The sequence below is a fragment of the Endocarpon pusillum genome (assembly GCF_000464535.1).
Source record: "Endocarpon pusillum Z07020 unplaced genomic scaffold scaffold218, whole genome shotgun sequence".
Lineage (NCBI taxonomy): Eukaryota > Fungi > Ascomycota > Eurotiomycetes > Verrucariales > Verrucariaceae > Endocarpon > Endocarpon pusillum.
In genome coordinates this window covers 67,634-94,595 of record NW_006916155.1, presented here as the reverse complement: position 1 = coordinate 94,595, position 26,962 = coordinate 67,634, and the positions used below count along the sequence as shown (strand labels likewise).

General features: G+C 50.3%; 8 protein-coding genes across 8 annotated transcripts in view; 3 read left to right on the top strand and 5 right to left on the bottom strand.

Annotated features, from left to right (window-relative positions):
- The window catches only part of EPUS_04236 (uncharacterized protein), a gene marked incomplete at both ends in the record, with an annotated part of 2,432 nt that extends 834 nt beyond the window's left edge, over positions 1-1,598 (bottom strand). The window contains 3 exons of the mRNA XM_007803332.1: positions 1-1,183; positions 1,239-1,350; positions 1,403-1,598. The exon at positions 1-1,183 is cut by the window's left edge and continues 834 nt beyond it. Coding sequence (XP_007801523.1) covers positions 1-1,183; positions 1,239-1,350; positions 1,403-1,598 — 1,491 coding nt within the window. The remainder of the gene's footprint in view (positions 1,184-1,238; positions 1,351-1,402) is intronic.
- Positions 1,599-2,264: 666 nt separating this feature from the next.
- On the bottom strand, positions 2,265-4,328 carry EPUS_04235 (uncharacterized protein; the record flags this gene model as incomplete). Its single annotated transcript, XM_007803331.1, has 4 exons — positions 2,265-2,415; positions 2,467-2,782; positions 2,876-3,788; positions 3,834-4,328. 4 exons carry the CDS (start codon positions 4,326-4,328, stop codon positions 2,265-2,267), a joined length of 1,875 nt encoding a protein of 624 aa, XP_007801522.1.
- A 1,042-nt stretch (positions 4,329-5,370) lies between these two features.
- EPUS_04234 (uncharacterized protein) lies at positions 5,371-6,332 on the top strand (the record flags this gene model as incomplete). Its single annotated transcript, XM_007803330.1, has 3 exons — positions 5,371-5,424; positions 5,482-6,193; positions 6,244-6,332. The coding sequence occupies 3 exons, from the start codon at positions 5,371-5,373 to the stop codon at positions 6,330-6,332; spliced, it is 855 nt and encodes a 284-aa protein (XP_007801521.1).
- Positions 6,333-7,988: 1,656 nt separating this feature from the next.
- EPUS_04233 (uncharacterized protein) lies at positions 7,989-9,116 on the top strand (the record flags this gene model as incomplete). Its single annotated transcript, XM_007803329.1, has 1 exon — positions 7,989-9,116. One exon carries the CDS (start codon positions 7,989-7,991, stop codon positions 9,114-9,116), a length of 1,128 nt encoding a protein of 375 aa, XP_007801520.1.
- Positions 9,117-9,470: 354 nt separating this feature from the next.
- On the bottom strand, positions 9,471-11,327 carry EPUS_04232 (uncharacterized protein; the record flags this gene model as incomplete). The annotated part of the gene is made up of 2 exons (XM_007803328.1): positions 9,471-10,827; positions 10,876-11,327. The coding sequence occupies 2 exons, from the start codon at positions 11,325-11,327 to the stop codon at positions 9,471-9,473; spliced, it is 1,809 nt and encodes a 602-aa protein (XP_007801519.1).
- A 673-nt stretch (positions 11,328-12,000) lies between these two features.
- EPUS_04231 (uncharacterized protein) lies at positions 12,001-14,126 on the bottom strand (the record flags this gene model as incomplete). Its single annotated transcript, XM_007803327.1, has 4 exons — positions 12,001-13,083; positions 13,140-13,763; positions 13,846-13,921; positions 13,969-14,126. 4 exons carry the CDS (start codon positions 14,124-14,126, stop codon positions 12,001-12,003), a joined length of 1,941 nt encoding a protein of 646 aa, XP_007801518.1.
- Positions 14,127-16,243: 2,117 nt separating this feature from the next.
- Positions 16,244-19,196, bottom strand: EPUS_04230 (uncharacterized protein; the record flags this gene model as incomplete). The annotated part of the gene is made up of 3 exons (XM_007803326.1): positions 16,244-18,775; positions 18,826-18,924; positions 18,978-19,196. The coding sequence occupies 3 exons, from the start codon at positions 19,194-19,196 to the stop codon at positions 16,244-16,246; spliced, it is 2,850 nt and encodes a 949-aa protein (XP_007801517.1).
- Positions 19,197-21,266: 2,070 nt separating this feature from the next.
- EPUS_04229 (uncharacterized protein) lies at positions 21,267-26,730 on the top strand (the record flags this gene model as incomplete). Its single annotated transcript, XM_007803325.1, has 2 exons — positions 21,267-26,109; positions 26,171-26,730. 2 exons carry the CDS (start codon positions 21,267-21,269, stop codon positions 26,728-26,730), a joined length of 5,403 nt encoding a protein of 1,800 aa, XP_007801516.1.
- Between the last annotated feature and the right edge of the window lie 232 nt (positions 26,731-26,962).

The window sequence follows — 26,962 nt, the reverse complement described above, 5'->3', positions numbered from 1 at the left end:
CGCTGGACTGGGTCTTGCTGCTGCTGGAGTTGGTTGGGGTCTTGGTGCCTGAGCTGGTGGTTGCGGAAAAGGCTGTGCAGGGGCTGCAAAAGCTGGGCTGCGGTTCTGAGCGGGACCAGTTGGAGCAGATGCGGGTGCGCCGGAGATGCTTTGCGGAGCTTGGGTTTGGAGCGGTACTGGTTGCGTAGATGGCGGCTTTCCGGGTCCTGCTCCTCCACCTCCACGATGAGCAAAGTTGAAACCTTGAGCGCGCATTTCGGTCCCGATCCGACCACCGTCAACTTCCAGAACCAAATAACCGAAGGCCGCATCAGCAAGATTAAAGTTCCACATGTTCTTGAATGCGCTTTCGTCCACTTGACCTACACCATTGGTGCCGCCAACGGGTCCTCCAAATGGATTTCCGCCATTCGCTACGGTTGGCATCCGATTGACAATGTCGAGTGCGTTCTCAAGCAGCGTCTTCTGTGCGTCGTTCTGGAGAATGGCTTGCTCAACTTCGGTTCTGACTGTTTCCCATACATCTTGGAAGGAAGCCTTAGAAGCGGCAAGCTTGCCCCGATAGTGATCCAGAGTAGGATTGACACTGAACTCGTTATAAGAGCTGCCATATCGGAAGTGCAGTCCAGCGGAGACGGAAAAGTCGGCTTTCAGAGTGACTGAGAGCTGGTTGAGCATGCCTTCGCGGGCGGGTGAGGCGTGGGTGATGAAGACTCTAGTTTCCGCCGGGTCGTAGACACGATTTGCTGTATCGATCAACTCGCCCATTTGCAGCAACGTCGTCCACATGGTGCCCTGACCACCTGCAATGGTAGTCTTGCCCTCGCCATTATCGAATAGCTTGTGCATAACCACAGCGCCACCAAGACCTAAGAGTCGCAGCTTGACACCTCCAACGTCTAATAATCGTGAACTGGCTTCATCGATGACATGCAGATTCTCAACTCTGTATTCTCCCGATCGGAATTTCTCCAAAACCCTAACATCCTCACAAGCACCCCAAACGGTGTAGACAGGGACGTCTAGGGTGAGCTGCTTGTTCAACAGAAGTGGCAGCTCAGACAGTGGAAGGTTTTCGGCGCCAAATCGATTCTTGATCGACTGATTTATCGCAACCTGAGCAATCTGTCGCTTTATGTTGTCGTTGAGTAGTGGCGAGTATTGTGCTACATGCTTGAGGGTTCTATCAACAACCGGTCAGATCTCTTGCACTGGTATATCCTTCTTTCCCAACTCACTTGTCCGCTATCCGATCCAGGGAACTCTCATCGTAGAAGCCAAAGTCGCCAGTATGGAGGATGTAGTCTGCTCTTGCTGCTTTGGCGAGTTCGTTCAAAGATCGTAAGTTGCCTGTGATGCGTGAGTCTCATTGACGCTTCGCTCATTGGCGGTGCACGAATACCTCGAACGTCTGCAACACAGAGAACTCTAGTCGCGCCTGACTGAATTACGCGCCCGTTATTCGGGAGAAGAGCTTGAGCGCCGGGAACTGGTCCGCTTGAACCGTTGGGGAGGTATCCTTGATTTTGGAATTGCGGATGAGGCTGTTGACATTCGACAATCAGCGCAAGTACTACCTGAGGGACATTTCGACACATGGCAGAAGAGATGTAAACCGCAGCAAGGAGAGATGGTAGGAAAGGCAGGCAGGATTGCAAATCGGACTTACAGAAGCCATAAGGAATCCGATTTAGAGCTGTGGAAAGTGCTGCGGATTGGATTTTGGAAGACACAAGAAATGCACAGAATACACGCTAATGCGATGGATCTTCCACAGCGATGAGGCTGGCGGCTGGCGAAAGGTACAAAGGACTTGTCGCAGGATAACGGAAAGGTAGACGTGGAATCTCTAGCGAATGAAGCTTTCACGATACTTTCTCCAAAATCTTTTGTCTTCCCTATGTGGACTAGCGCCGCACAGATGGTTTGGATCGCAGGTGCCCCCAGGTGCTATGTGCGATGATCGGTCTCTATAACGCGCCCACACAGAGCTTAGAGATGGAGATCCACAGGCAAACAAGATATTGACTATGTATGTATGTTTATCTAACAAACCAACTCTGGCAATTCGAGCTTTTGGGGTATGAGACTCTGTTTGGCCCACCGGCAATCAGACGGATCAACACCCCCAAATAGAACTGCCAACGCCCCCCCGATGAGCCCCCGCAACATACCCATCAAGAACTGGGAGAAATGAAATGCGTCACAAAAAGCCGAGTTACCCCTCCGGGGTAAGATGGTAACAGACAAAAATGATGCTGCGCCTATCGTGCCGAGCTGAGGATATTATCAACGTCTTTCTGGTGAACCACAGCGCCCCCTTCCGAGCAATGAGCTTTGGATCTTAAATCGGTGCAAAGACTTTCGACATCAATTTCTCCGTTGTGAAACTTCTCCATAGATTGCAATCGATCCCTACGCCACGTATCAGTACCGACTTGACAAGAAAGAAAGGATGGGACAAACCAAACTTGGTTGCAGCCAATCATCTTTGAGCCATCTTCACTGGTAGCATGTTCCTCTTTCCCATCTTGAGCTGCCTCGACCTGCGCCATAAGATCCGGCTTCGCTGGGCTTGGGCCAACCTCGTTGAAATTATGCTCAGGGCTTCCCAACTCTGGAAGTGGAAAGGCATCATTGAAGAAAGCCCCAAAATCTTGCGAAGCTACCGCGTCCTGAGGCTCTCTATAATCGCCAAACAGTACAGGGTCAAATCCACCGCCGTTCTGCTGGGCGAACCAATTGAACGAATTAGGGTCAAAATTGGGAGTAACAAAAGAGCCTGCGAGTTTGATTAGACATGATATCAAATTGGAAACGGGATTCGTCCAAGCTTCGCTGCTCATGGCAAGCTTCCGGTAGACTAGTCACTTACCACCAAAATGAATTTGCGGTTGGTTCTCTTCATTGATTGTGTTGAGACCATAGTCCGTCATCTTTTGAGCTGGAGAGCTCAGGCTTGGCTCAGGAGACGTCCCAATGGATGAGCCATTCTGCTGTGACTCATACGACGAGGCAGGCGAATTTGAGTTGGTCAAACTTGAAGTGCTGTACTGTCGCACGTTTGCAACTGGACTGATGTGTTGGTCTGAGTTGTTGCGAGATACTTGATTGGAGTGGTTACTGTTGTTCTGGGTAAAGTAGCCGGTTGAAGCCTGCCGACTTGCTTCCAGAATCGACGGACTAAAAAGTCCACTGAAGCTGTCAAGGCTGCTGGCACTGGCATAGCTTTGTATGTTGGGTACCGAGGGCGAAAGGTTTGAGGCACTCGTAGGGGAGTTACCAGTGGATCTGTGACTTGGCCCCGGCATCTGTGGGCTCGAGCTTGGCAACGAAGTCCGCGAAGTCCGCCCAACGATACCCGGTACACCAAAGCTGCTCGGTTCGGAGGGAAGCGTTGCTAACTGCAAGGAGCGGTTATTTGCCTTGTCAGCCGACGTGGCCTTGTTGGGAAGATTATTGGTAGGAGGATCCCCAAATCGAGGGAACTCAAATTGGAAATCATTGTGATTTGAGTTGAGAGAATTTCTTGCTGCAGCACCAGGAGCACCAGATCCGAGGGAAGGGCTCACACCCTGGCCGCTGCTGCCGATCCATGATAGTCTCTTTCGATATTCCTCGAGCTTAACCTGAAGTCGCTCCACCTGAGCACGGAGTAGCCCATTTTCATTGTTTGTGGTTTCGGATGCCTTTTCCAGATCCTCCACTTTGGTTTCCAGATCTTTCAAATGTCTCTCCTTGCGCTCACGGAAGGCTCGTTGGGCAGCCCGGTTTTGTGCTTTGCGCTTCTGCGCATTGTCAGAACGGACGACTACTTCTCATGGACAACTTACGGTGGTTGGTTCAGCTGTAAGTGGCTTACGGCCTGGTTTCTTGCCGGGCCCACCTTCACTTTCCCTCCTTTTTCCACCACCTTCCTCTTCATCGTCCTTGTCCCCAATACTTTTCCTTTTCTCGTGAAGGTCACCTGCATCGATTTGTGAAACATCCCCTGGAAAGTCATCAATGAACTGCCCACTGCTATCGAAATCGAACTTGTCATCCACATCTACGTCGAGGTCAAAGCCAAACGGGCAATCGTCAGGCTCCGGATATAGGCCCGATGTCAGCGTATTCTGCGCAGACTGGTTCGAGTGACCATTTGTATTGTTCTGATATCCATTTTGCTTTGCAGAATGCTCGTCATTCTTTTCTTTGTCAGATGGTTTCGATGTTCTATCATTTGCTGATGCCTTGTTCGAGCTAGAAAGGCGATTGGAAGCCAGAGCAGCAACAAGTAAGGTTTGCTGGTCAGGCGACAGATGATATTGGAGCTCAGATGGCGACATCGTCTTGGATGCTTGGCTGAAGTGTAGATTTCGGCGTTGCTAGAAAGTTGAAAGCGAAGTTTGCAGGAAAGCCAATGCGGTAACCGCTGAAGGGTATAACAATGGCCGTCTGATGCTGCCGCTGCCTGTGCAAATAAGATTTACTACCTTACAATCCTCAACTACGTCGTAGAAAACCTAACGACGGGAAGCTGGTAGAATGAAGGTTGACAGGAAGGATTGTGGCAAGAAGATAGAATAGTACATATGGTGGGGCTGCGCTCCAGGCCCAGGTAGTAGGGCGGGAGTACTTAGTAGGGCGGGATAGAGGCACGAATGTGGTGTTTTCGACAAGTCCCTAGCGTCACAATCACGGAGGAGCTTTCGGCCGTTTCTCAAGCCAGAAGTGTAAAGAGATGATGAGCCAGTTTGAAGGGGACGGAAGTATTGGTAGGGAGAAGACGGAGCATGCAAGAGCAGGGATTGAACTTTCAGCAGCATTACCGCCAGTAAGAGGTTAAGCGATTGGCTACACACGGAAATAGTCAGGTAAATGCCGCAAAAGTGCTGCTCGAGTAGGATCCTTAACCCACGCAACACGGATTATAAATCAAGGCACTAGCACGAAAGTTCGAGGATGCTAGCCTGATAAATGACGGGGATTTTGCTGCTGCCTAGCCCAGCTGTTTCTGCTAGGTAGGCTGAAGACAGGACTGCATCGGTATCTGGACACGGTAGATCAGGGGCGGATCCAAACAATGTAACTTAGATAGTAGCAGTTATTAGTTATTTGGTGTAGTCAGGTTGAACTTGAATGCATCGATACACGCCAAGAGCTCCTGTGCACGTGATCGTGCTGGTACTACGTAACGTAGTATGTAGGTTAGTCGTACTGCGCATCCACTGAAGCTCTGCGCAAATGGCCACCCTCGCCCCGAGCCAAAGCCAGCGTTAAGACAAAACAAGATCCTTATGCTCGAGGTCGCTAATCGTTAGACCCATTACCTTATCGTTCTCTTCCCTGGTTTCTGCTGTTGAGCGGTGGTTCGTTGCCGCCGGCGTCATGAGTTCCGAGGTAGCAGCGCTCGAAGGTGAAATTCGAGAGTATGAACTACAGGTAGATGAGCTACTAGGACTTTCGTGGATTGATGCAAGGCTAACCATTTCCAAACAGCTAGAGACCGTGGTCCTTGGGCTGCAGAACGATCCAGAGAATGAAGAGCTGAAGGCTCTCCAGCTTGAACTTGACCAAGTGATTTCGCTCACCAGATCAGCTATCGCAGAGCTAAAGCCAGCTACAGCGCCAGTCCAACCCAAACAGTCCTCGCCACAGCCCCAGAAATGGGACAAATCCCAACACCCTGCGTTTCAGGCAGGCTACCGAAAGATCGAAGCCGAGCCGGCAACTGAGGAATCACAAACACCGGTGGCGTTCAAGGTCAACGACACGGTGTTAGCAAGGTGGAAGACAGGAGATGGCGCCTTCTACCCAGCCAGGATCACATCCATCACGGGCTCTTCGAGCAAGCCTGTGTATATCGTCACTTTCAAAAACTATTCCACCACCGAAACCCTAGAGGGCAAAGATCTTAAACTTATAGCCGATTCCAAGAAGCGCAAGGTTGATGTATCTCCGCCGCCGAATCCCAATGTCATCTCCGCCGCAGCAAATGTCAACCCAGCACTGGCCAGTCAGGCGAGGCAAGAGCCAAGCAAGGTCAGTGATGGGCCGCCTCGGCCTGCCAAACTCCCGCGAAAAGTGAAAGCCGGCAAGGAATTAGAGGCCGGTAAAGCGAAATGGCATGATTTTGCAACCAAAGGGAAAGTGGGCAAAGTTGCGAAGAAGGAAAGCATGTTCAGAACACCCGAGGGGGTCAATGCCAGAGGTGTGTTGTTCCTCTATTGGGTCCTACTTCTTTACTGACTCTCTCCATAGTGGGCTTTACAGGTTCGGGACAGCAGATGCGCAAGGACCCGGCAAGGTCTCGACACATCTACAATCAATCTAATGACGAGGAGGCTTGACAGCAGCGCAGGGTTTTCTTGTTTGGGCAGTGCTCAGCTTGTTTGCATTTGAGCTTGTTGTTTTGAAACAGACGCTGATTTGCTACCGTATAACTACAGATAAATCGGAGCGAGCAAACAGGACGCATTCTTTGCAACCCTTACTGTCAAGACAAGTACCTGCTCTTCACCTTCCTGGAGCGAAGTCTGATCGTTGGTGAACATGCACAGATATTTCCTCGACCCGCGGCGAGTCATACCACAACAAACAATAATAAGTACTTACCAACCACTCGCCCTTGGTATGTGTCAAGCATATGAGGTCAGTGCCGGGTGACATCATGCGAGCTATCCTTGGATTGGCCGTAGAGATCTTGGTGTCAGTCTTCGACTCACCACCATTTGTCTTATTGTGGTAGCGTAGCTTTGCGGGTGGTCTGGGAGGAAGTCTCGGGGACGCAATTCTAGACGTAGTCAAGCCTTTTCTCTCGTCTGATACATAAGAATACGAGTCAGGAGATGCTAAGAACGGTGATGCCGAACTTCTCTGACCGCTCAAGAGATAGTGCTAGATGGACAACCTATGCATGGAATAGGGGCTCTCCTGTTCGAGCATGCACTTCCTTCAACCTCCGTCACGCCTGATCAAGTAGATGCTACTCGTAGTGACTGTATTCGTTGACATGTATAAGCACATGGGATGACCATAGCATAAATTCCCAAACACATTGGTGTCTGACGGGAATGTAAGAAGTGAGAGGCGCGTTCGCTTTCCGCCCCCCCTTTTCAGCTCCTCTTGGTAAAGTATTCTTTTCCCAGGACCCGAACTTATCTCTCCAGCTCTCCAGGACCAGTTGGTAGTGGAGCAAGCACGGAAAACTCAGCCATCCTGTCTTGAAGCCGCTGATCTCGTTATTTTCGCTGCCATTGCCATCCTATCGTCCCACCTCCCTGCCGGTGCCAGAAACAATACTTATTTACCAATTCTCTCGGCACGCACCCACTTGAAGCAAGCCCCCATCTCGTTGCATATATCTCCATATCTCGCCACCCTCGTCCACAGGGCAACACATCTAAGATAGGAGGTCTCGCTGGCCCATATGGACTACGCCCCATCCCGGCACTGGATCGCGACTTCAGCGCCATGGGCACCGTGCGGCAAATTGGCCTTGCCGTGCTCGGTATCTCGTTTGCAGTTTTCGTTTCCTTCTTCGGCTCCCTGCCCGTGTTTCGGTAAATAAAGATCTACCCCTTTCCCCCTCTCTTCGCGGATCGACACGTTCTTTTTTTTTCTTCTTTCTTCTTCTTGGTTTTGACAAAAAAAACTTACAGCCGCACACCGATCGGTTTTCTACATCGTCTGATCTGGATCCACACACCACATGGGCTGGCGGCGATCGATCGATACCTTACCGGGGGCCGGGTGGGAACGAGTCTGAGGAGGACGGGCCATTACCTGATGCATGAGAAGCATCCGATCGTGCTGGTATGCAGATCTTCCTCAAAGTCATAGCTCTGCTTTTCTCTTTTCGTTTCTCCTAACTCCCCCATTACCCTTTCAGGAAGGACCCCGTTTCGAGAAGCATTCTGTTCTCAGCCCAAGGAAATATAAACCGTTAACACAACAGCGTGCGCGCCCGCTAGATCTTCTTCCTGGCCCTCCTCGTGATATCCGAGATGCTCTTCATCCCTGCCGCGCTACCGCTCCTCCGCATCACCTTCCCTCATCTCCCATGGTTCCACCACATGCTGATCCCCCTCTTCATCACCCCACCCTACCTGTTCCTGCACCTCTCTCGCTCCACCTCCTCCACCATCACGCGATCCAACCACCGCGCGGCGCTGAAACGCTACCCGTACGATCACACCATCTTCCACGGCTCCAACGACCTCCGTGCCCCGTGCATCATCTCTCCGACCTCGCCGTCGCCGCTCGCCACCCCAACCTGCCGGACCTGCCAGCTCGCCAAACCGGCCCGCAGCAAACACTGCAGCATCTGCCGCGCCTGCGTGCAAAAGGCCGACCACCACTGCGTCTGGATCAACAACTGCGTCGGCCGGAACAACTACCTCTACTTCCTCGTCCTGATGCTCTCCCTCACCCTCCTGTTGGCCTATGGCGCCTACCTGGGCTACCAGATCCTCCATGTGCAGATCCAACTCCAACGCTCCTCCTCCTTACCAAGCTCCTCTCCATCCTCCGCCAGCTCACTCAATCCTCACTGGTCGAAACACCTTTCCTGGTCCTCCTACACCCAGCAGTGGAGCGCCATGATAGCAGACCACCCTCTCATCGCCGCGCCAGCCCTCCTGGCCCTCCTCTCCTTCCCCTTAGCATTGGGTCTGATGCTCTACCACGTCTATCTCATCTGGGCGGGGATGACGACCAACGAAAGCGGCAAATGGGCGGATCTGAGGGAGGATATTGGAGAGGGGAGGGTGTGGAGAGGGAAGGTGGAGGAGTTGAGGGGGGATTTTAGGGAGTGGGGTTTGGAGAGTGGGTCCGAGTCTGGAAGGGGAAATGGGGGGCGGAGTGGAGGGGATGATTGCGGTTTTGAGTGGCCGGTCATGCCGACGTGGGTGGTTGTGAGGATGGAGGCGGCTGGGAGGGGGCCGAGGGTTCGGAAGAGGAGGGGCAAGGGGAACACGAATATGGACGGGGAAATCGGACCCATGGATGGAAATAGTGAACAATGGGAAGAAGACGAGCGATGGACGCAGGTGAGGCGTCTAAGCGAGATAGTGAATATCTACGACCTCGGCTTTTGGGATAATCTCAAGGATGTCCTTCTGAATAGAGAATAATAAGGTCTTTTTTGGATGTCTTCATTTTCAATTCGATCTTCTCGCTGCCTCGGAGACACGAGCGTTGAGCTAACCAGGCTAGAGAAAACATCAGCTCGGAGAGCGATGGGCTGATGGGCTGATGGGCTGATGGTCTGCAGTGATTTCTTGCACATTTGTGCCACCTCAAAGGCTCTATCAGAGCTTTCGCTGCCGTGGATAGAGCTGTCGCTGGTAGCTAGACCTCGCTTCACAACGCCTAGAACATTCGGTGTCCGCTCCATCGTCAAATGACCGTGGTCAAGCGTCATAGGCTTTCGATTCGGGGGACGAGGTAAGAGATGGGCGTCTCCTGGTCAAAAGATAGCAGACTGCTCAAGCCGGCCCAACGAGCCAACCCTCAGCTTCACATTGCAACACGCCTTCCGCGATGAGTCTGAACGGGTCGATGTAAATCTGCAAGCCAGGCTCGCCATCCGGATCTGTGGACAGCTTGTACACACGGAAGATGACGAACAAATCCTCGGGTAGCGATTCGTCAGAGTCGGATGGAGTGGTCAGCCTCGCAGCCTTCATCTTTTGCAACCTGGACAAGTGAAATATCTCGTCACAGGATCGCGTCGTGCCCTTGACCTCGATGTGGAACGTAAGCGGCTTCTGCTGCCAAATACTGGGAACGTTGATCTCCCTTTCAAGCAACCACTTGAGCAGCACTTTTTCCTTGTCGTAAAAGGTAAAGTCAGATGCGTCCTCTTCGCCTGGTGCAGGCTGCCATGCGGAGAACTCTCGGCCGGCAAATTGTCGTAGCTCACTCGTCCAGTTTGTTGCTGCATCAAAACTGTTCCCAAGGATCGCTTTCAGCATTCGATACATGAAATATTCCCCTTGCAGGCCTACGTCACGGTCTTCAATGGAGGGATTGGCCGACTCGAGCGAACCTGGGATCTGCATCCGGGAGCTCCGTTCTCCCATCACATTACGATCATCGTTTGCGTAGGAGCTGTCTGCGTCCTTGATGGCTTTTCTAGACGGCACGGTTCCAGCGACCTTTGCTTTCTTTACAGAAGAGCTTAGTGCCTTTCGTGCATTTATCTGCAGAGCTGGTACTGATTCTGTATCAGCTTCGGTCTCTATATTCATTGCTGGATGATGAGACGCTGGGCGTTCACTGTTGATTTCTTTTTCATGTGTCATTGCATGAGAGCCTCTGTCAGCAGTCTCTGTCTTCGATGATCTTTCATTAGGACGAGCAACTTTCCTAGGCACACCAGTTTCATCTGGCTCTGTAACAGCTGCAAGTTGGATGGTGACATCGCGATAGGCACGTTCATCCTCACAAGGTCCCACACCATGCTTGGTGAGGAGCTCCTCAATCTGTTGAGGTTCGTCCTCATGCAAGACTTGCCCCATCAGTAGCGAGTGTCTCCTGTCCCCAAAATATTCCGCTAGATCGCGAGCGAGGTCGTAGTATGCCCCTCCTAGCCTTCTGCTTTCTATGAGACCCTCCTGGAAGCAGATTCGAAGCCCAGCCCCATCTGGCGATGGCTCAATTGATACCCTGCATGGAACATTCTTACCGTATATTGGCGTGACTTTGGCCTTTTGTCGCCATTCAACATAAGGTCTAGCTTCGAGAGATGCCCCACCCCAGACTTCCAGATTCAAAAGAGCTTTTGTCTTCTGCAGGATGGCCGTGGATGGAGTTTTGGTATGAGCTGCTTGCGTTGCAATCCTAGCCAGATATTAGTAGGGTGCGAAAAGTGTGCTGGATTCATCCGACCTTCTAAGATAGATACCCTTCCATGCAAGAAGTCTAGTTCCATCCTCACTCAGCTTGAGATATCTTCCTCCAGCCTTGGTCTCCTTGGCAGCTTTAGAAAGACGGCGCTCCCGCCTACCAAATACTTCACTTCCTACAGTATGTAAATGGCGCATGTCGGACCAGTCTCCGTGAGTGAACGCCGCTAGCCAGACCTCGGTCCCATCGAAGGCCTCAAAGTATCGTTTATTATCGGCATAGAACCAGAAGTCCCAGTCCAATCGCATAAGCTTAGTTTCTTTCACCCCATTGATCATCCTGTAAACAGGGATAATAGGCTGGTGTTCCAGATTTCGCTGAAGTTTCCTCCTAGCTTCATGAGGTGGGAGCTCCGGTAGGTGGCAGCTAAGTGCGAGGAGTAATTGTTGTAGGCGAGATACAGTGGGCGTATCAGGCTCGAGATAACTGCTCATATCGGCAATCTACTGAAGAACCATGTCAATATCAGCATTGGGAATTCTCAAGCATTCATGGAACAGATGCCTCTGGTCCGGGTAATGCTCCGCTAGGATATACTTGGTTGCTGAACCCCGTTTAGCCTCCCATACGCAATCTGATGACAATACCCATTTCCTCTCCGGTGGATAATAGATCATTGGCTTGTTTCTGAATTCGAAATGATCTCCTTCTCGTCTCGGGCAAAGCATTTCTGCAAGAGCTGATACAGCGGAATGACGTCCTTCTTCATGGTCGACTTTGTCTTCTGAGTGTTGATACAATGGCACACAAAATGATAGTGATCAGGGACACCAACGCCAAAGTGTTTGAGATGCCGGCGTTCAAGAAGGGCAGACCTTTGGGAGCCACATTTTCCAGCTCCTTACAAGCAATCGAGAGCGCACCGAGCTCTTGCTTGTTGTGACCATCGTATTGTATCTTTGTAGATGCAATAGCCTGACTGACACCCTTCGGAACGCTGTCTAATGGGAAATGGACATGCCAATACTTTAGCAGATGACGCAAGGTGACAAATGGCAAACGCTTCTCCAAGAAGTAGGAAAACTCAGCTGTAATATTGTCTCCTGCAGAGTTGGCAACTCGAAGGATTGGCGACACTCCAAGGGTTTTACAAGCCATTGCAACCATTCAGTGCTTTTGGAACCACGGACAGCCTCCACGACCGACAGCCTCCACGACCTCCTTATGCAGCACAAGACCGGCTGCTGGTCCTTCCGCCAAATGGCGGCTTACAGGGTCATCCAATTGTGGATCGTCAACATACAATGCCGAAGCACGCCCCACGGCACCGTTGGAGGTGCATAGCCAGAGCATGGGACCTTCGCATGTGTTGAGACCTCTCAGATTATGCTGGGCCTGAAAAAGGTACACTGCATGAGAAATGAGAACGGACATGTCGCAAGAAGGTTTAGTAGAACGTTTGTGCTGACTGATGATCAGGTTACAAACTTGTCTGGAGTCAAACCGCTTGACGCCTAATTTCTGTAACAGTCTCAGTCCGTACGGGTTGGAGGCAACTGAATGGTGCACCAATTGAATATGATCAAGCCCGGGTGGAACTCTGTCCATGATATTCGTGTCGGCCACTTCGTACGTAATCACATTATTCTTTGTCGCAACCCAGCGCCCGTCTTGAAGCCGGATTATTGGCAGCTTGGCGATCTGCGCAGCACTGATTTCCTGATTGTCGCTAAGGATTCGTGCCAGGCTTGCATGCCACGCTGCCTTCTGCTCTCGAAATTGTCGGCCGGACTCAACTTCGACGTAAGTTTTGAGGTGGGAGAGAAATTGTTGCTGGCTCATTGTCGTTACACCCAGCCATCTCAGCCGAGTGAAGTCAGAACTGTCACATTCCTTGTGTAAAGAGATTGCGCTGTCAATAAGCGGATTTCTGTCTCCGATTCTGAATGCTTGAGGGATGAACACCGCTTCTGAGCCAGACACTGGTGTTTCATGACTAGTCAAAAGTATAGAAGCCTTTCCTAGATTCTGTCGGATGAGTTTTGGAAGCATCGAAAGTGCAAAGCACGGCTCGCCATCAACTGGCAGAAAGCGAATCCAAGAGAACTTGAGTGGGGTGTCCTTGAAGCGGAGTGCTGCCAAAGTGAACGCCTGAGCCAGTGCTCTGAGAAGCATTTGGTTCCATCCCTCATGCGAGTCATCCACATCTTCACGATTTGCAGCCAAGATAAAGTCAGCCTGAATGAGAAACTATCTGTAGTGAGCAAATCTACGGATCTGTATAGCTTAACGACGACATAACTTACGAAGAAACTCGTTTTGCGAACAGGAAGGAAATTGTAAGCATTCTGGGCCTCGATCACAGGGCAGTCAGAGGCAACGGGAAAAGCCAGGATAACTTCCGTTTCTTTTGCTTTAGGGTGTTTATTAGATCCATGGGTCACAGGGATCCTTTTTTTGACGATCATATAGTCGGTAACGACTTCCTCGTGACTACCAGGCTTTGATACTATGAGCCGTCGCATTTCTCCGTTGTACTTGTTGACTTGAGGGAAATCTTCTCTCCTGACCATCATCTTCTCACCGTCAACAGAGACTTCGGCTGTCCTTAGTCTCCGAAGGAAGAGTAATTGTGTTGGGTCAAAGGCACGTAGTTCACTCTGAATTCTGGCTCTAGGAGCATCCGGAGCAAGCTCAAGTAAGAACTGTGTCGTACCTGGCCGCTCGTGCTGTTGCGGAAACTCAGCCCATTCAGGATCAATCATGCCACACAAGCGACGGCTATCGAACTTGAAGGAGAAACCGCGAGATGCAATGTGGATGGCCACAGCGATCTTGAAAAAGCTTTTGAAACCAATACCCTTCTCTCCAGTGCAGTCTGGTCTGTCTGTTTTGGTACTCTCACTGATGGTGCAAATAGCTTGGACGTTCTTATTGGTGAATCCTGTTTCGTTGCTGGTGAATAAGAATCATGTCATGGAGATAGGTGATGTTCAATAGAGGGGCATCCACCAGATAGTCATTGTCGTCCGCGTTCTGAACAGCTTCCAGAACAAAATGTGCGGGTTGGGGATTCATATCGGCCAATCTTCATGTGTCAGTGAAGCTGGAGATAGAAGATCAGAACCCACTTACAGCCTAAGTGCCGATCCAAGCATCTTGAAGGTTTGAAAAGCGGTATCACTGATAACCTTTCCCTTAACATCCATCCCGCGGGAGCAGCGGATCTTCTTAATGACTTCGAAGGGAGTGTCATCGTCGCGCACCTGGTATCGGTTGGTGGAGGTTGACATGGTAAGGCCAGGTTGACTGTTAAGCCACTTTGTTATTTCTAAGCGTATTTTCAAGTCCGTAGCCTCTCAGCGGTTATGCATTCTAACTAGAAGTTGCAGATGAGCGAGCTCCGAGCAAGTCGAAGGGAAAGCTGAACGCAGGGTTCGGTCAGATGAGGATGGTGCAACCGCGTTAATGTAGCCAGATAACAGCCTGAAGCTCATATGGCTGATTACGCAGGAATTTCTGCATCCAGAGTCACTGGTAGAAGAAAGAAGAAAATGGGTGTGGTGTGGGTTAGCTGTTAGACATACTGGACACTGAACCCAGGCAGAAGTAAGCAGGAAGAAAACACTGCGGGTCAATGAAATTCTAAGCAAGCGTAAACACAAGTGCAGGCATCGTAAATTGAAGCAGAACCGATTACACATGTAGGAGAACGCCGTAGTACTCTACACCGAAAGCTATCCCCACTTCCTTCTCCTTGTAAGGACGGAGGGCGAGCTGAACACATCTTAAGGCCAACAGCGCCGACACAGTACTTTTTCAGGAAACCCGGTGGCACAGACAGACTTTGCCATATGGTAATCGCCATCTCAAATGATCGGTGGTACTTCTCTGCCACGCGCTCGACTATAGATATCCAGACAAGATGGCAGGAAGAAAATGTCGTTCTTCTAAACCTTGTCAACCAATATTCAGTTAACTTCTTCAAGTTAGTAGCAACAAGCTAGCATACTAGCACTCATACTTATACTCGCCCCGACGCTCATCCACAGGAGTTCAAGGTGACCTCACTCCCCTCTCATCGTCAGCACATCATCTTTGAAAAATGGGCTTCTACACTGGGATCAGAGTATTGGAGACCTTGAGCCCTTCCCCATGGGCATACTGCGGTGCCAATCTCGTTAGCAGACTGAAGTCGAATTCCTGTGTTTAGTCTTTGCAATGGACCGAGTTACTTGATTGATTCTAGCAGTGGATGGAGGAGAAGAAGCTGCTGAGCAGCAGCAAGAGCTAACCTAAGAGGCAAGGCCAAGCAAGCTAACGGATCGCACGTGATAGTCTTCGTGAAAATACTTCGGATTCTCACTCTACAAGTCGCAGGCGAGAATGTTGGTGTAGGTTTGAAAGCATTGATAAATATTGGCCATGTCCCTCGAGCTTTTCAGCGTCTGAAGTTAATCGAGCCAGATCCATTATTGGACAGGTCGAGCGAGGAAATTCCAACGTACGCTCACCTCATAGAGGCTAACGTAGTATGGGAGTTCATTAGATGAAAATAGCTGGACCTCAATGACTTGATCGAAAAGCTGTCCGGTCTCCTAATCTCTGGACTCTGATCAGAGTGTACGACTTCTCAAATGCCAGCAGGATTCCATGCTTTGCGCGCTCCTCACTGCATCACACTCTCCGTAGCCACTGTTGCTTACCGGTGTCCTTGACGACCCTACCATCCCAGCCTCCTATGGCCTCGTGCTTCGTTTCCTACCAGCGAACCGCTCGGTACTACTTGGCCTTCGCTCCAAGATGAGCTATGTGCTTTCTGTGAAATTCTTGTCGTTTCAGTTGGTTCCCGGATGCTCTTGGAGGGTCAGAGTCCGATATTTCACAATGCGGCCTACAGCAAGTATGAAGTTTTGTGCAAGCTATCGCTTACGGTGACCATAGCCTCTACGGCTACTCTTTTGGGCAGGCCAGAGGGATCATCGAATGACAAATTCAGCCAGAACAACACCTTAGAATAAAGATGAGTGAACATGGCAGCATCAAGGTCCATTCTTTTAACCTCGCGATGGTCTTTCAAGTAGACAAACTGTATAGTCTTGCAAAATCTATTTGACTCTTACTTTAGATATAGTTACCGTATTTCCATTCTCCAACAAACGCCGGCCTGCTTGCTATTCCTTTTCAGACCCAATACTGCTCTCCGCTGAAAGCATGTCATGGTGTCTCCAGTCTGTGGAAGAAGCCCGGAGTATAGACCGCCAGCACCAACGCCAGGGTGCACAAGGACATTTCCAATGCAGTTAATCTCCGACAATTTGGCGTCTTGCGCCTGCCCAACGAAGCCGTTCCGTGGGCGAAAACATGTTCCTCTTGGTCAAACAATCAGCTAGCCTTCTTTAAGTCCGCTCTAGGAACCCCAAGGTTGGTAACCGCCACCTCGTCTCCCCCCTCTCTTGGTATCCCCTCCTCTATCCCTTTCTGTAGATCCTTGTGTGCCCCTCGCCTCCTCTAAACTCCTCCGCGAAGCGCCAATGTCACTGATAGCAAACGGCAAGAAGAGCGGCTCATCCTCGTCAAGCAAATTTCTCTGATCTGATGGCCGACTAAAGCTTTGTCGACTGCCACCTCTTCTCTCGAAGCTGCCGCTTCCACCACTCTCAGATCCATGTGGCGGGGTCAAACCACGACCCGCTCCACCACCTCTGAAAAGGCGCGAGCGGTATACTTGGTGGACCGAGGAGCTTCCAGAACCAGAACCAGATTCGGCACCTTCTGCTGTTTTCGGCTGAATGCCCGAAGCAAATCGGCGGTGATATTCAAGAGAAGAACGATGTGTGAGTCGACCAGCTACCTGATCTGGGTCATATTCGGCATCATCGGTTGGGACGTCTGCTGGTGCTGTGTGTAAAGCCGACACATTTCGCCTGTCCGCTCCCATGCTAGCGCTACGCATGCCGTATAATTCACCTACATCTTCGTCATCAGCGACGATGCGACGTTGTGCAACAGAGCTTGATCGTCGATAGCTGGGCATAAATGGTCGTGGAGAGGTTGGTATGTCGATAGGAGGGACATGGGAGGCAGCTGGTCCCACGACAGTGCCGTCACTAGGAGCTTCTTCGGATAGATCGCCATGGTCATCAAGCGAAGGACCAGAGTCAACAGGATCCCGGTGGCTGTAATCGATGATGCTGTTCGCGCTAAGCCGAGATGGAATCGCAGGTGTGTGAGGAGTGTGAGGCGAAATAGGCTTGCCGGGAGACGATGATGTTGAGACGGATGTGGCGGCTACCATTGGTGGTACGCTGGAAAGCTGCCGACTGGAAGAGCTTGAGGAGCGATGTAGTGACATAGACATAGACTCAGACAGAGCTGCATTCGACTCACGCATTTTGTGAAATCTGTTCAGAGCGGCTGCCGTTCGCCGAGTTGACGCTTCAGCAGCGGAGGCGTCCGTAGGAGTCAAAAGATCCCGTTTCAACTCCAGCATACTGATGAACTCTGCTATGTTCTCGTCATCTTCGTGAACTGATGCAGTGTTTGCTGAAACGGCAGCATCCAACATAACGCCAGACCCTGGCTGATTCGCAGAAGAAGCCGCACTGGTCTTGCCACTACTGCCTTGGTCATCTTCTATCTTTGCTGCACCTCCAGAAGACAGTCGGGCGCGACGATGACTGAAGCTGCTACTATACCTAGTGATTGGTGCTGGTTTTGGTGAATTGGATGCTGATGGTGTTATAGTGTTCTCTCCAGCGGTTTGAGTAATCTTTCTCGCTGCACTGGCCGGCACAGCAGGAGGAGGCATGCCTCTAGCTTCGTTAAGAGCACCGAGTACTGGAGCTCGACCCACTGATGGTCGGAGGGAGTTGGACACAGGTGGAACTAACGATGGTGAAGCTGACAGTGATGGTGTCTTGAACGGCTGAAATGATATAGAAGACCTACGACCAATACCCGCGTTGCCTTCGACAGCACGTAGTGAGGACCGAGGATTTTGGCTTGATCGTTGAGCGGGCATTGGACGGGTGGGTGGTGAAGCCGCTGGTGAAGCAGAACCGAGGTCCTGAGCATTTCGTAAAGCAGTAATCGGGCTTGTTCCGGAAGCAGCGCCTATTTGATGAAATGTGGAGAGACTGCCATAAGCTTGACCGAGATCCGGACGGGACACAACGTCTCTTCTACCACTGGGTAAAGACCCCACTTCTTGAGTAGATGTTTGCCTGCGTAAAGATACATCGTCATTGGATATGCTAGGTCTGAACAGCTCGTCATCGGCACCCATAAAACGGGAGCTGAGAAGTGACTCGGAGTCATCCACCCCGAACTCGCAGTTCAAGCGATAACTGACTTTGACTGAAAAGGGACCAGCGGGTGAGTCGGTAACCCCGAATGAGTAGTCGGACACGGTCTCATCTTGAGAATCATACAGAGGAACTGTAAGATTATCTGATCTGGACAGACTACCTGATTGTGAGCCGTCTGTGATGCGGTACTGGAGTTTCAAGAAATTGTTGGACCGGGTCTTGGCAAGTTTTCGTGACAGCTTCCATGCTGGAAGGAAAGCGCTGTAGGTGAAAAGAGACCTGAAAAGCACAATACTCTTTTTGTATACAAGTGGTAAAATGGCATTAAGATCCGATGTAAGCTCCGAGGGTCCTTCGCCAAGCTGAATTGTCCATCTTTCCAGAATGACTCCGTGTTCAGCACGCCCTCTTCTTCTCCTGGATTTTGTGTGAGAAGATGCAAGCGCATCTTGTACATCCCATCTTTTGCCCTGGTCGTCTATTATAACTAGTTTTTGTTTAGAGGTTAGCTCATCGGTGTTCAGGATGACTTCGATAGTCAAGGGTGGCGGCCTGTGGATTTTGTGGTCACAGTTTTTCCAGGTACGTATTTCATCTCGGTAATCCTCTGTTTCATCGAGCTCAACGTTGAACTACGCGTTTTTATCAGCATACTCTATTTCATGTTCTGGATTGCATATACCCATTTATTCGACCGTTTCGAATTGGAACCCTTCGTATATGCTGGCGCAAGGTCGAATCTTGAGCGCAGGATGATCAATGCAGCTTTAGTGTGGAAATTCTGTCAGACGTGTCAGGTGAGCTCCTAGTTTGTATGTGCGAAGAGAAACCTACCTGGATCACCTGGTTCAGTCGAGCCACTTCAGCAGCTGAATTGGAGGAAGAATTCGAGTCATCACTACCACCGGCACGCTCGTGAGAGGGGCGAGAGAAGTTTTCAGCAGGCGGTGTATCCCGGTCTTGATCCCTCTGATTATTGGTTCTCTCTGGATTCGTTCTCTCCGAGCTGGCAGGAGAAGCCGTCGCAGGCGGAGGACGAGGATGCTGATGCATTGTGTGATCTTTCTCAGACGCAAAGAGGTCGGTTGTTGGTATGCGATTAGGGATTGGGCCTTTGTTTTATGTCGTGCAGCGGCGAATGAAGGTTGGACGACAGATGTGACTCTGGTCCATGCTTGGCACAGGTGACGATACACGAGGGCCTTCGGAATGAGGGCGTAGAAATGGTACGGCCGTGGCGATGCTCAAAATACTGGGGATATGGCGTTTGAACGCATGCTGGACGACGTCTCCAAGGAGATGAGGAAACCGCAGATCTAGGAACGATAGCGAATAACGGATCAAATCTACAGACAACGATACACTGCAAATTGATTTGCACTGTTCGCTGAAGATGGATGGGTAATGGGTGACCCTTGGGTCGTCACCGTGCAATCAGACGCCGAAAGAGGCAGGCAGGTGACTCGAGTTATTCTCGTGCGAGGATGACTCGTGACTCAATGTTTAGCAGTATCGCTAAATGGTGAACCGCGCTTTTTGCTCGTAGCAGCCAGGCTATACAGCTTAAGCAAGAGAACGGATGACTCTCAAAATATATTTTGCAAGACAGAGGATGAGCAAGGCAAATGATATAAGACTCACGATGGCAGTCTGCTGAAAGTGAACTATACTGGATCAGGATAGCTCTGACGGTCTAGCAACAGGGATCTTGCATTGGGTTATGATAGGCCTGGAACTTTGGTTGGGGAAAGGGCGCAGGTTCAGCTTGTCAGGTTTCCTTGAGCAGACGGATCCAAGCTTTCAAGGCCTCCGACGGGGTAAATAACTAGTCTCGCCACTCCCAAGCTTCCCCTTGCCAGGCTGCCAGACCGATCGCCAGGCCCTGGTATTTCAAGTTCTCCACTCAGTCTTGCCAACTTCAGCCTCTACATTTCTGACTGCGAAGCACCGCTGAGCAACCTTGGCGACTGCCTTGACTCCCGTTGACATGGCGGACCAGACATGACAGCCAATGTGTCATTCCCAACACATAAGACATCTAACTTTAGGCAGTTTTCTTGAGGACTGGTGCCCACCGTAGTACTTTTGTCGGCTGTTGTCTGCCTTTTCGAAGACGCTCCAGCAATATGATATTTGCGGGCTCAATACCCCTCGGCCGTTCTCAGCACAAACCTAGTGGACCACATTATCCATGCAAGTATGAGTTGTGCTGTCTATCTGGGTATTGTCAGCATGCTCCTGCATATAGTATCTGCCTGTGAATGAAGCGAAGGTCTTCATTAGTATACTCGGATCGGTCAAGGGGAAATTGTCCCTGGCCCCTTCAGATGAACGGCTTGGGGCCCTACTGTGGAACACATCAGATCGTTGAATATATTTCAAAGTGTGCAATTACACTATCGTTGAACATTTGTCCCCAACTGAAGGTCCCTCGGTTCCCGCATCCTGGAGGTATAACGTCTCATACTTTGGGCTCTGATGTACTCCGTAGTATTCCATGAGAGAATGGTTAAGGTGCCTGAGCTACCGTGAAATTGGGTGGGAACGTCTCAAGACCAAAGCAATCAGCAGCTGATCATGAAGAACAATAACGTATACCGCCCTTCTTGCCCAGCTTGTAGAATAACTTACATTCGGAATTGGAACAGGGCCAGCAGCAGAACAGTCTCTTCCTCTCCGTGATTGTCCTCGCGCAACGTAACATGAAGCACTGGTTAATGAATGCAGTTATGCACAATTTGAGTCAATCCCGCTGCGTGTGTATTGTACATAGCAGAGTGGAGCGTTGTGATGCCGCCATCTACTAATTGAAATTCCGCATGCTCGCGAGCCCTCTTCTCATTGGACAGGCGCATTGCTCACCTACACAATGAGTCCAACATCCCTCTTCCGAACGCATTCCATCCTCTAATTTATTTGCTACTTAACCCTTTACCACAAGTATTCAGTGTCTTTGGCTCCTTCTGCAGTTGTGTCCTGCCAAAAAGACGCTTCGCGCATTCGCAGAATCCCGAGATTTCCTTTTCCCTTTCGCTGCCTTTAAACACGCCGTCATCCATCGAGATTACAGCGAGGCGCATCTTCAGGGCGAGAGCGATCTGTTGAGTCTCTGCTTTGCGGCTCATGATTTACCTGTGGCAGTACTTTCTTGAAGACAACCTCGATGCCTTCCGTCATTACCTGGCTGATGCCACCTTCAATGTTGGCTCACACAAGGGACCTGGGAGTCATATCTCACACAAAGGTGGCAGCTCCACACTGCCGTCGACTTCTCCAGCCACCACATTCATAAAGAGTAGGAAGAGCTTGGAAAACACAGGCAGAGCGTCTCGGACGTCATGGAAACAAGATCAAAAGTCGTATCAAGTAAATCTGACTCGTGCCGACGTTAATGCTAAAGATGCTTATGGTCGGACTCTCCTTCACCTTGCCGCCTCATCTTCCAGTCCCAGCGCCTTTGGCTTTGTCGAAGCCCTGCTCCAAACCCCTTTCATCGACCTCTATATACAGGATCTGGAGAGTGGATGGACAGCGCTACACCGAGCACTGTACCATGGCCATGTCAGCATTGCCCAGGCTCTGATGTTGAGAGACATTGACGATCCGACGGACTATGCATCAACCATAGTACCACATGTTTCTGGAGGTCTTGTCAAAATCAAAGACCATGAAGGAAATAGCCCGTTCGAGGTATTCGCGTTGACCATTGCCGCTCGAGACCTGCAGCATCCGTCATTGGCCATTCCTCCTCCAAATCCGGAGGATTCCATTTCTGTGAATAGCTTCGACGCCGACGACGACGCCGGCGTTGATGACAGATCGTCAAGGCACCTAGTCAAACCCAAAATCAACCTTCTAGGAGATGAGGTGTTCGCTTTTGGGAGTAACAAGAATCTAAATCTTGGTCTTGGTGATGAGGACGATAGACAATTTCCAGAACAAGTAACCTTAACTCGCCCTGAGCAGCTGCTACATTGGCTACATATCGATGCTCAGATCAGGTGGTCGAAAGACTTCTGGGACCAGGACTTGTTCCCAAGCCAATCTATGACCCTGCCTGCAAACCGTTTGCCTGCTATCGTCAAGCACCAGCGGGTTGTTATCCAGGACGTCATCATGTCGAAACTTCATACCGCTGTGATCACCAATGACCCGGAATCTAATGTATATGTATGCGGCTTTGGACCTGGCGGCAGGCTAGGCACCGGAGACGAATCAACCAGATTCAGCTACGTCTGCCTTCAGGCAGGAGGACTATCTAAGAAGCATGTCGTGACTGTTGCACTTGGGCAAGACCATTCCATTGCTGTCTGTGAGCAAGGGGAAGTCTTCACATGGGGAAGCAACAGGTATGGCCAGCTCGGCTATAGCTTACCTCAATCATCCTCTACTACAAACGACTACCCAACGCAGCTGACACCGCGACAACTTTTTGGCTCATTGAAGAAGGAAATGATTGTAGGAGCAGCAGCATCCTCGTTGCACTCAGTCGTTTTCAGCTCTGTTGCTCTTTATGCATTTGGCAAAAACGAGGGACAGCTGGGACTGATGGATGCTGATGCCAGGTCACTTGAAATGCAGGTGATTCCACGAAGAGTAGGAGTCTCGATACTACAATCACCAATACTGATGGTCTCGGCAATTGATAGAGCGACTACGATATTGCTCGAAAGCCATGAGGTCATTGTCTTGACCCACTTTGGCTGGACGAAAGTAGTCTTCCAACTTGAAGGCTTCACCAATTATTTCTTAAATGGCAGCTCTGCAACGCGCTATGATCCTGCAGGCAACTTTATATCGAAGATCACCAGTGGTGGCAATAGTATATGTGCATTGTCAACCTTCGGGGAAGTCTTTTCAATCGACGTCAGTAAAAAGCAGGACGCTTTAGCCACGAACCAGTCTACCACGAACCCTTCCAAGGCCCGCAACGCGCTCCCACAACCTTCTAAGCTCTGGTCCATTGGGAAGTCACACATGTCCGCACGAGACATTGCGATTGGCCAGGACGGCTCTATAATTCTTTGCACAGCCTCAGGCTCTGTCTGGCGCAAAGAGAAACGTACCAAAATTAAGCAAGCTAGTACCAAGGGAAATGCAACTAAAATGAAAGATTACAAATTTGCTCGCATTCCGAGCATTAATCGAGCTGTAGGGGTCCGAAGCAATGCATATGGAGCATATACCGCGATTCGTAAAGATTGCGACGTAATGCGAGAACAGATAATTGTGGATCCGCAGTCAATATGGGACACAATGTTCACCATGCTCCCATTCAAGGATCTGGCTGCTCCGAGTCATGATGAGGATTCTGATATGGAAAATCCAAGGCCAAGATTCTGGACTCCAGCCACAAGCTCATCGAGTCCAGCGCATATCAAACAAGCCATCTTGGTCTCAACCGATATTGAGGGCCAGGTGCAGAAGCTCCTAGCGAGGCACGAACTAATGGTAGAATCGCAATATGATCTGTGGATTACCTCCTCAGTGGGTGACGTCCGAATTCCAGCACATTCGTTTATTGTCAAGGCACGAAGTCGTGTTCTAAGACATGCTTTAGCAAGCTTTCAACAGTCCTATTACTTCTCAATTCCCGATGTTCTTTCAATCGAGTATGGGCCCGATGGACAGATAAACTTAATCTTTCTAGGCGCAGATTTCCTCACAATACTCAACTATGTATTCTACCTTTACACGGAGAATATTGCTGATGTATGGCACCATACTCAGAAAAGACCCCATATGGCGACCAAATACCGACAAGTTCGTTTAGATCTGATGAAGTTTGGAGCCACTCTCGAGATGAGATGTATGGAACGGGCTGCACGAGTCATGACAGAACCTGCCAAATGCCTCCATATGGACATGGAGATTGCTTTCAATGATCCGACTTTGTTCAAAGATGCTGATGTCAGGATAGAGCTTGCCAATGCAGTTGAAATCAAAGCTCACAGCGCAGTTCTTAGTCGCAGATGCCCTTTCTTTGAAGGGCTATTCATCGGCCGAGCAGGTGGCTCATGGCTGAGAGATAGACGGGACAGGGCTAACGAAAATTCGGACTTAATCCGAGTTGATCTGAAGCACGTAGAAGAACAGATCTTCCGGATGGTGCTCCGACACATTTACGCAGACACTGGCGTGGAAATTTTTGACGAGGTTGTAACAGCTGGCCTTGATGAATTCATCGATTTCATCATTGAAGTCATGGCTTTGTCCAATGAACTCATGCTTGACCGGTTAACCCAAGCCTGTCAGAAAGTGCTGGGTCAATACGTGACGACTAGAAACGTCTGCCAGCTACTCAACGCCGTTGCGCCTTGTTCAGTCAACGAGTTCAAACATGCTGCCTTGGAGTACATCTGTCTCAACCTCGAGACGATGCTCGAGCACAGATTGCTCGAAGAACTAGATGAGGACTTGCTCATGGAACTGGATCAAATGGTTCAGGAAAATCAGCTGGCTTGTCTTCCATTCGCCAGAAGCGGTAGAGCTGAAGCTGAGTTGTTTGATCAGTATCCCGAACTCGTACCACAAATTGTGCAAGGAAGGCAAAGAATGGTCGATTCGCTCAGACTCCGTTCTCGTCTACTCGAGAGCGAGGATCGTGTTCTAAGTGCTCAAAAGTCGCGAGGTGCAGGACTAGAACGTGCTAGCCTGACTTCGCCTTCTTCCATCACCAGGCAGTCTGTCAAGGTCGACAAGCATATTGCCGTGGCAGATCCGGCGACGGCGTCTAAAGTACACGGTTCGGATATGCTGTTCGAAATGGATGATGGACATGAATTCGAGTGTTCGGTTGAGTCGCCAGCCCTATCCTCCACTACCGAGACCAAATACAGGAATGATGAAGCTCTACCAGACAACGTGCCTCCGCTTCCTCATTGGCAGCACGCACCGCGTGGGCCTGGGAACAGTGTTCATTCCAAGCCCCAAGGCCCAGCAGGGAGCCCAAGCGGCTCGTCGCTTCGCCAAGATCGTTTATCAACTTCAACTTTGGGGAAGCATCCTGGTGTTTTGGTCGACAAATCAGCAGGCACTGAGACGTTCGTTAAAGCGTGGGATAGTCCTTTAGCTGGTCCTGTGAAAACGAACTTTCAGGACATCATGGCGCAAACGGCCTCGAAGACGTCAAATCTCACGCTAGCAATCAATCACAGAGATGCACAAATGAAAAGAGCTCCACAAAGGCAGTCGCAAAGGGAACGAAAGAAGATTCAACATCAACAAAGCCAGGAAAATGTCCCTGGTCCTCCCAATGAGGTACTTAGCAACCCCGACTCACCCATTTCTTCACATAAGCCAAAGTCGCCATGGCAAATAGTTCCAAAGGGACCAAGGTCTCCGTCTTCCCAAAAGGAACCTCCTCATGATTCTTTTTCGCAACACGCAAGTCCTCGACCTGCAATGACAATGCGACAGACTGTCGCGGGTTCTTCTACGACCCCTAGAGAGATTACACCAGCCAAACCGAAACCTCATCCTCGAAGTGTCTCCATACCTAGTGTAGGACGGTCTTCTGAGCCCAAACCACAGATTCAGTCAATTCGCCATACTTCTGCCACACCTACCGTCTCAAGCTCTCCATTAAGCGCTTATCATTCAATGGCCGATATACTTGCGCAACAACAGGGCGAAAAGACAGCCATCAAAGACGCCGTAGCGAAAAGATCGCTGCAGGACATTCAACAGGAGCAGGAGTTTCAGGAATGGTGGGACACTGAGGCCAAGAAGGTGCAGGAGGAAGAGCAAGCTTCTGCCGCTGCGGCAGCGAGGGCGACGGCGAGCAGAGGAGAAGGGGGCAGAAGAAGGGGTGGGCGCAGGAAAGGTAGTGGCAGGGGTGGAGGTGGAGCATCCTCGAATGACCCCGAGATTCGGACGGCGGTTACTGCCGGCCCTTCGCAAGGTGATGACAATGCTAGAGGGCGATCTGAGAAGAAGGCGAGAGGAAAGGGGGAAAGAGGGCATGGTCGAGGCCATTAGCATAGCCAACGTCTTGCGGCAACGTTTATTTTCTTGTACATAACTAGCTGTGGATATTGATGACGTCGCAAGAAGCAAGAAGCAAGAAGCAAGAAGCAAGAAGCAAGAAGCAAGAAGCAAGAAGCAAGAAGCAAGAAGCAAGAAGCAAGAAGCAAGAAGCAAGAAGCAAGAAGCAAGAAGCAAGAAGCAAGAAGCAAGAAGCAAGAAGCAAGAAGCAAGAAGCAAGAAGCAAGAAGCAAGAAGCAAGAAGCAAGAAGCAAGAAGCAAGAAGCAAGAAGCAAGAAGCAAGAAGCAAGAAGCAAGAAGCAAGAAGCAAGAAGCAAGAAGCAAGAAGCAAGAAGCAAGAAGCAAGAAGCAAGAAGCAAGAAGCAAGAAGCAAGAAGCAAGAAGCAAGAAGCAAGAAGCAAGAAGCAAGAAGCAAGAAGCAAGAAGCAAGAAGCAAGAAGCAAGAAGCAAGAAGCAAGAAGCAAGAAGCAAGAAGCAAGAAGCAAGAAGCAAGAAGCAAGAAGCAAGAAGCAAGAAGCCTCCCAATTCTGTTCAATCCAGATGCCAATCGCAATTGCCCATGGCCCTGCTGTTTTCCAATGTTACACTGATCTTACGCTGATCCTGGCTTCTATCTGTCAGCCTCGTCCAAGGCAAAATTCATTGTGCAGCCTCAGTAACTACCCAATTCCTGACGCAGCCTAGCGCTGGGATCCCAGCTTTCAGCTCTGCACAGACGAGGGAGATTGGGGTGAGAGAGCTACAAATTGCTCATATTACCTGCATTTCCTGTATTACCTGCACTACCTGCATTTCTGCCTGGTGATGCCTTCTAGCTCTTAGTATATAGCCAT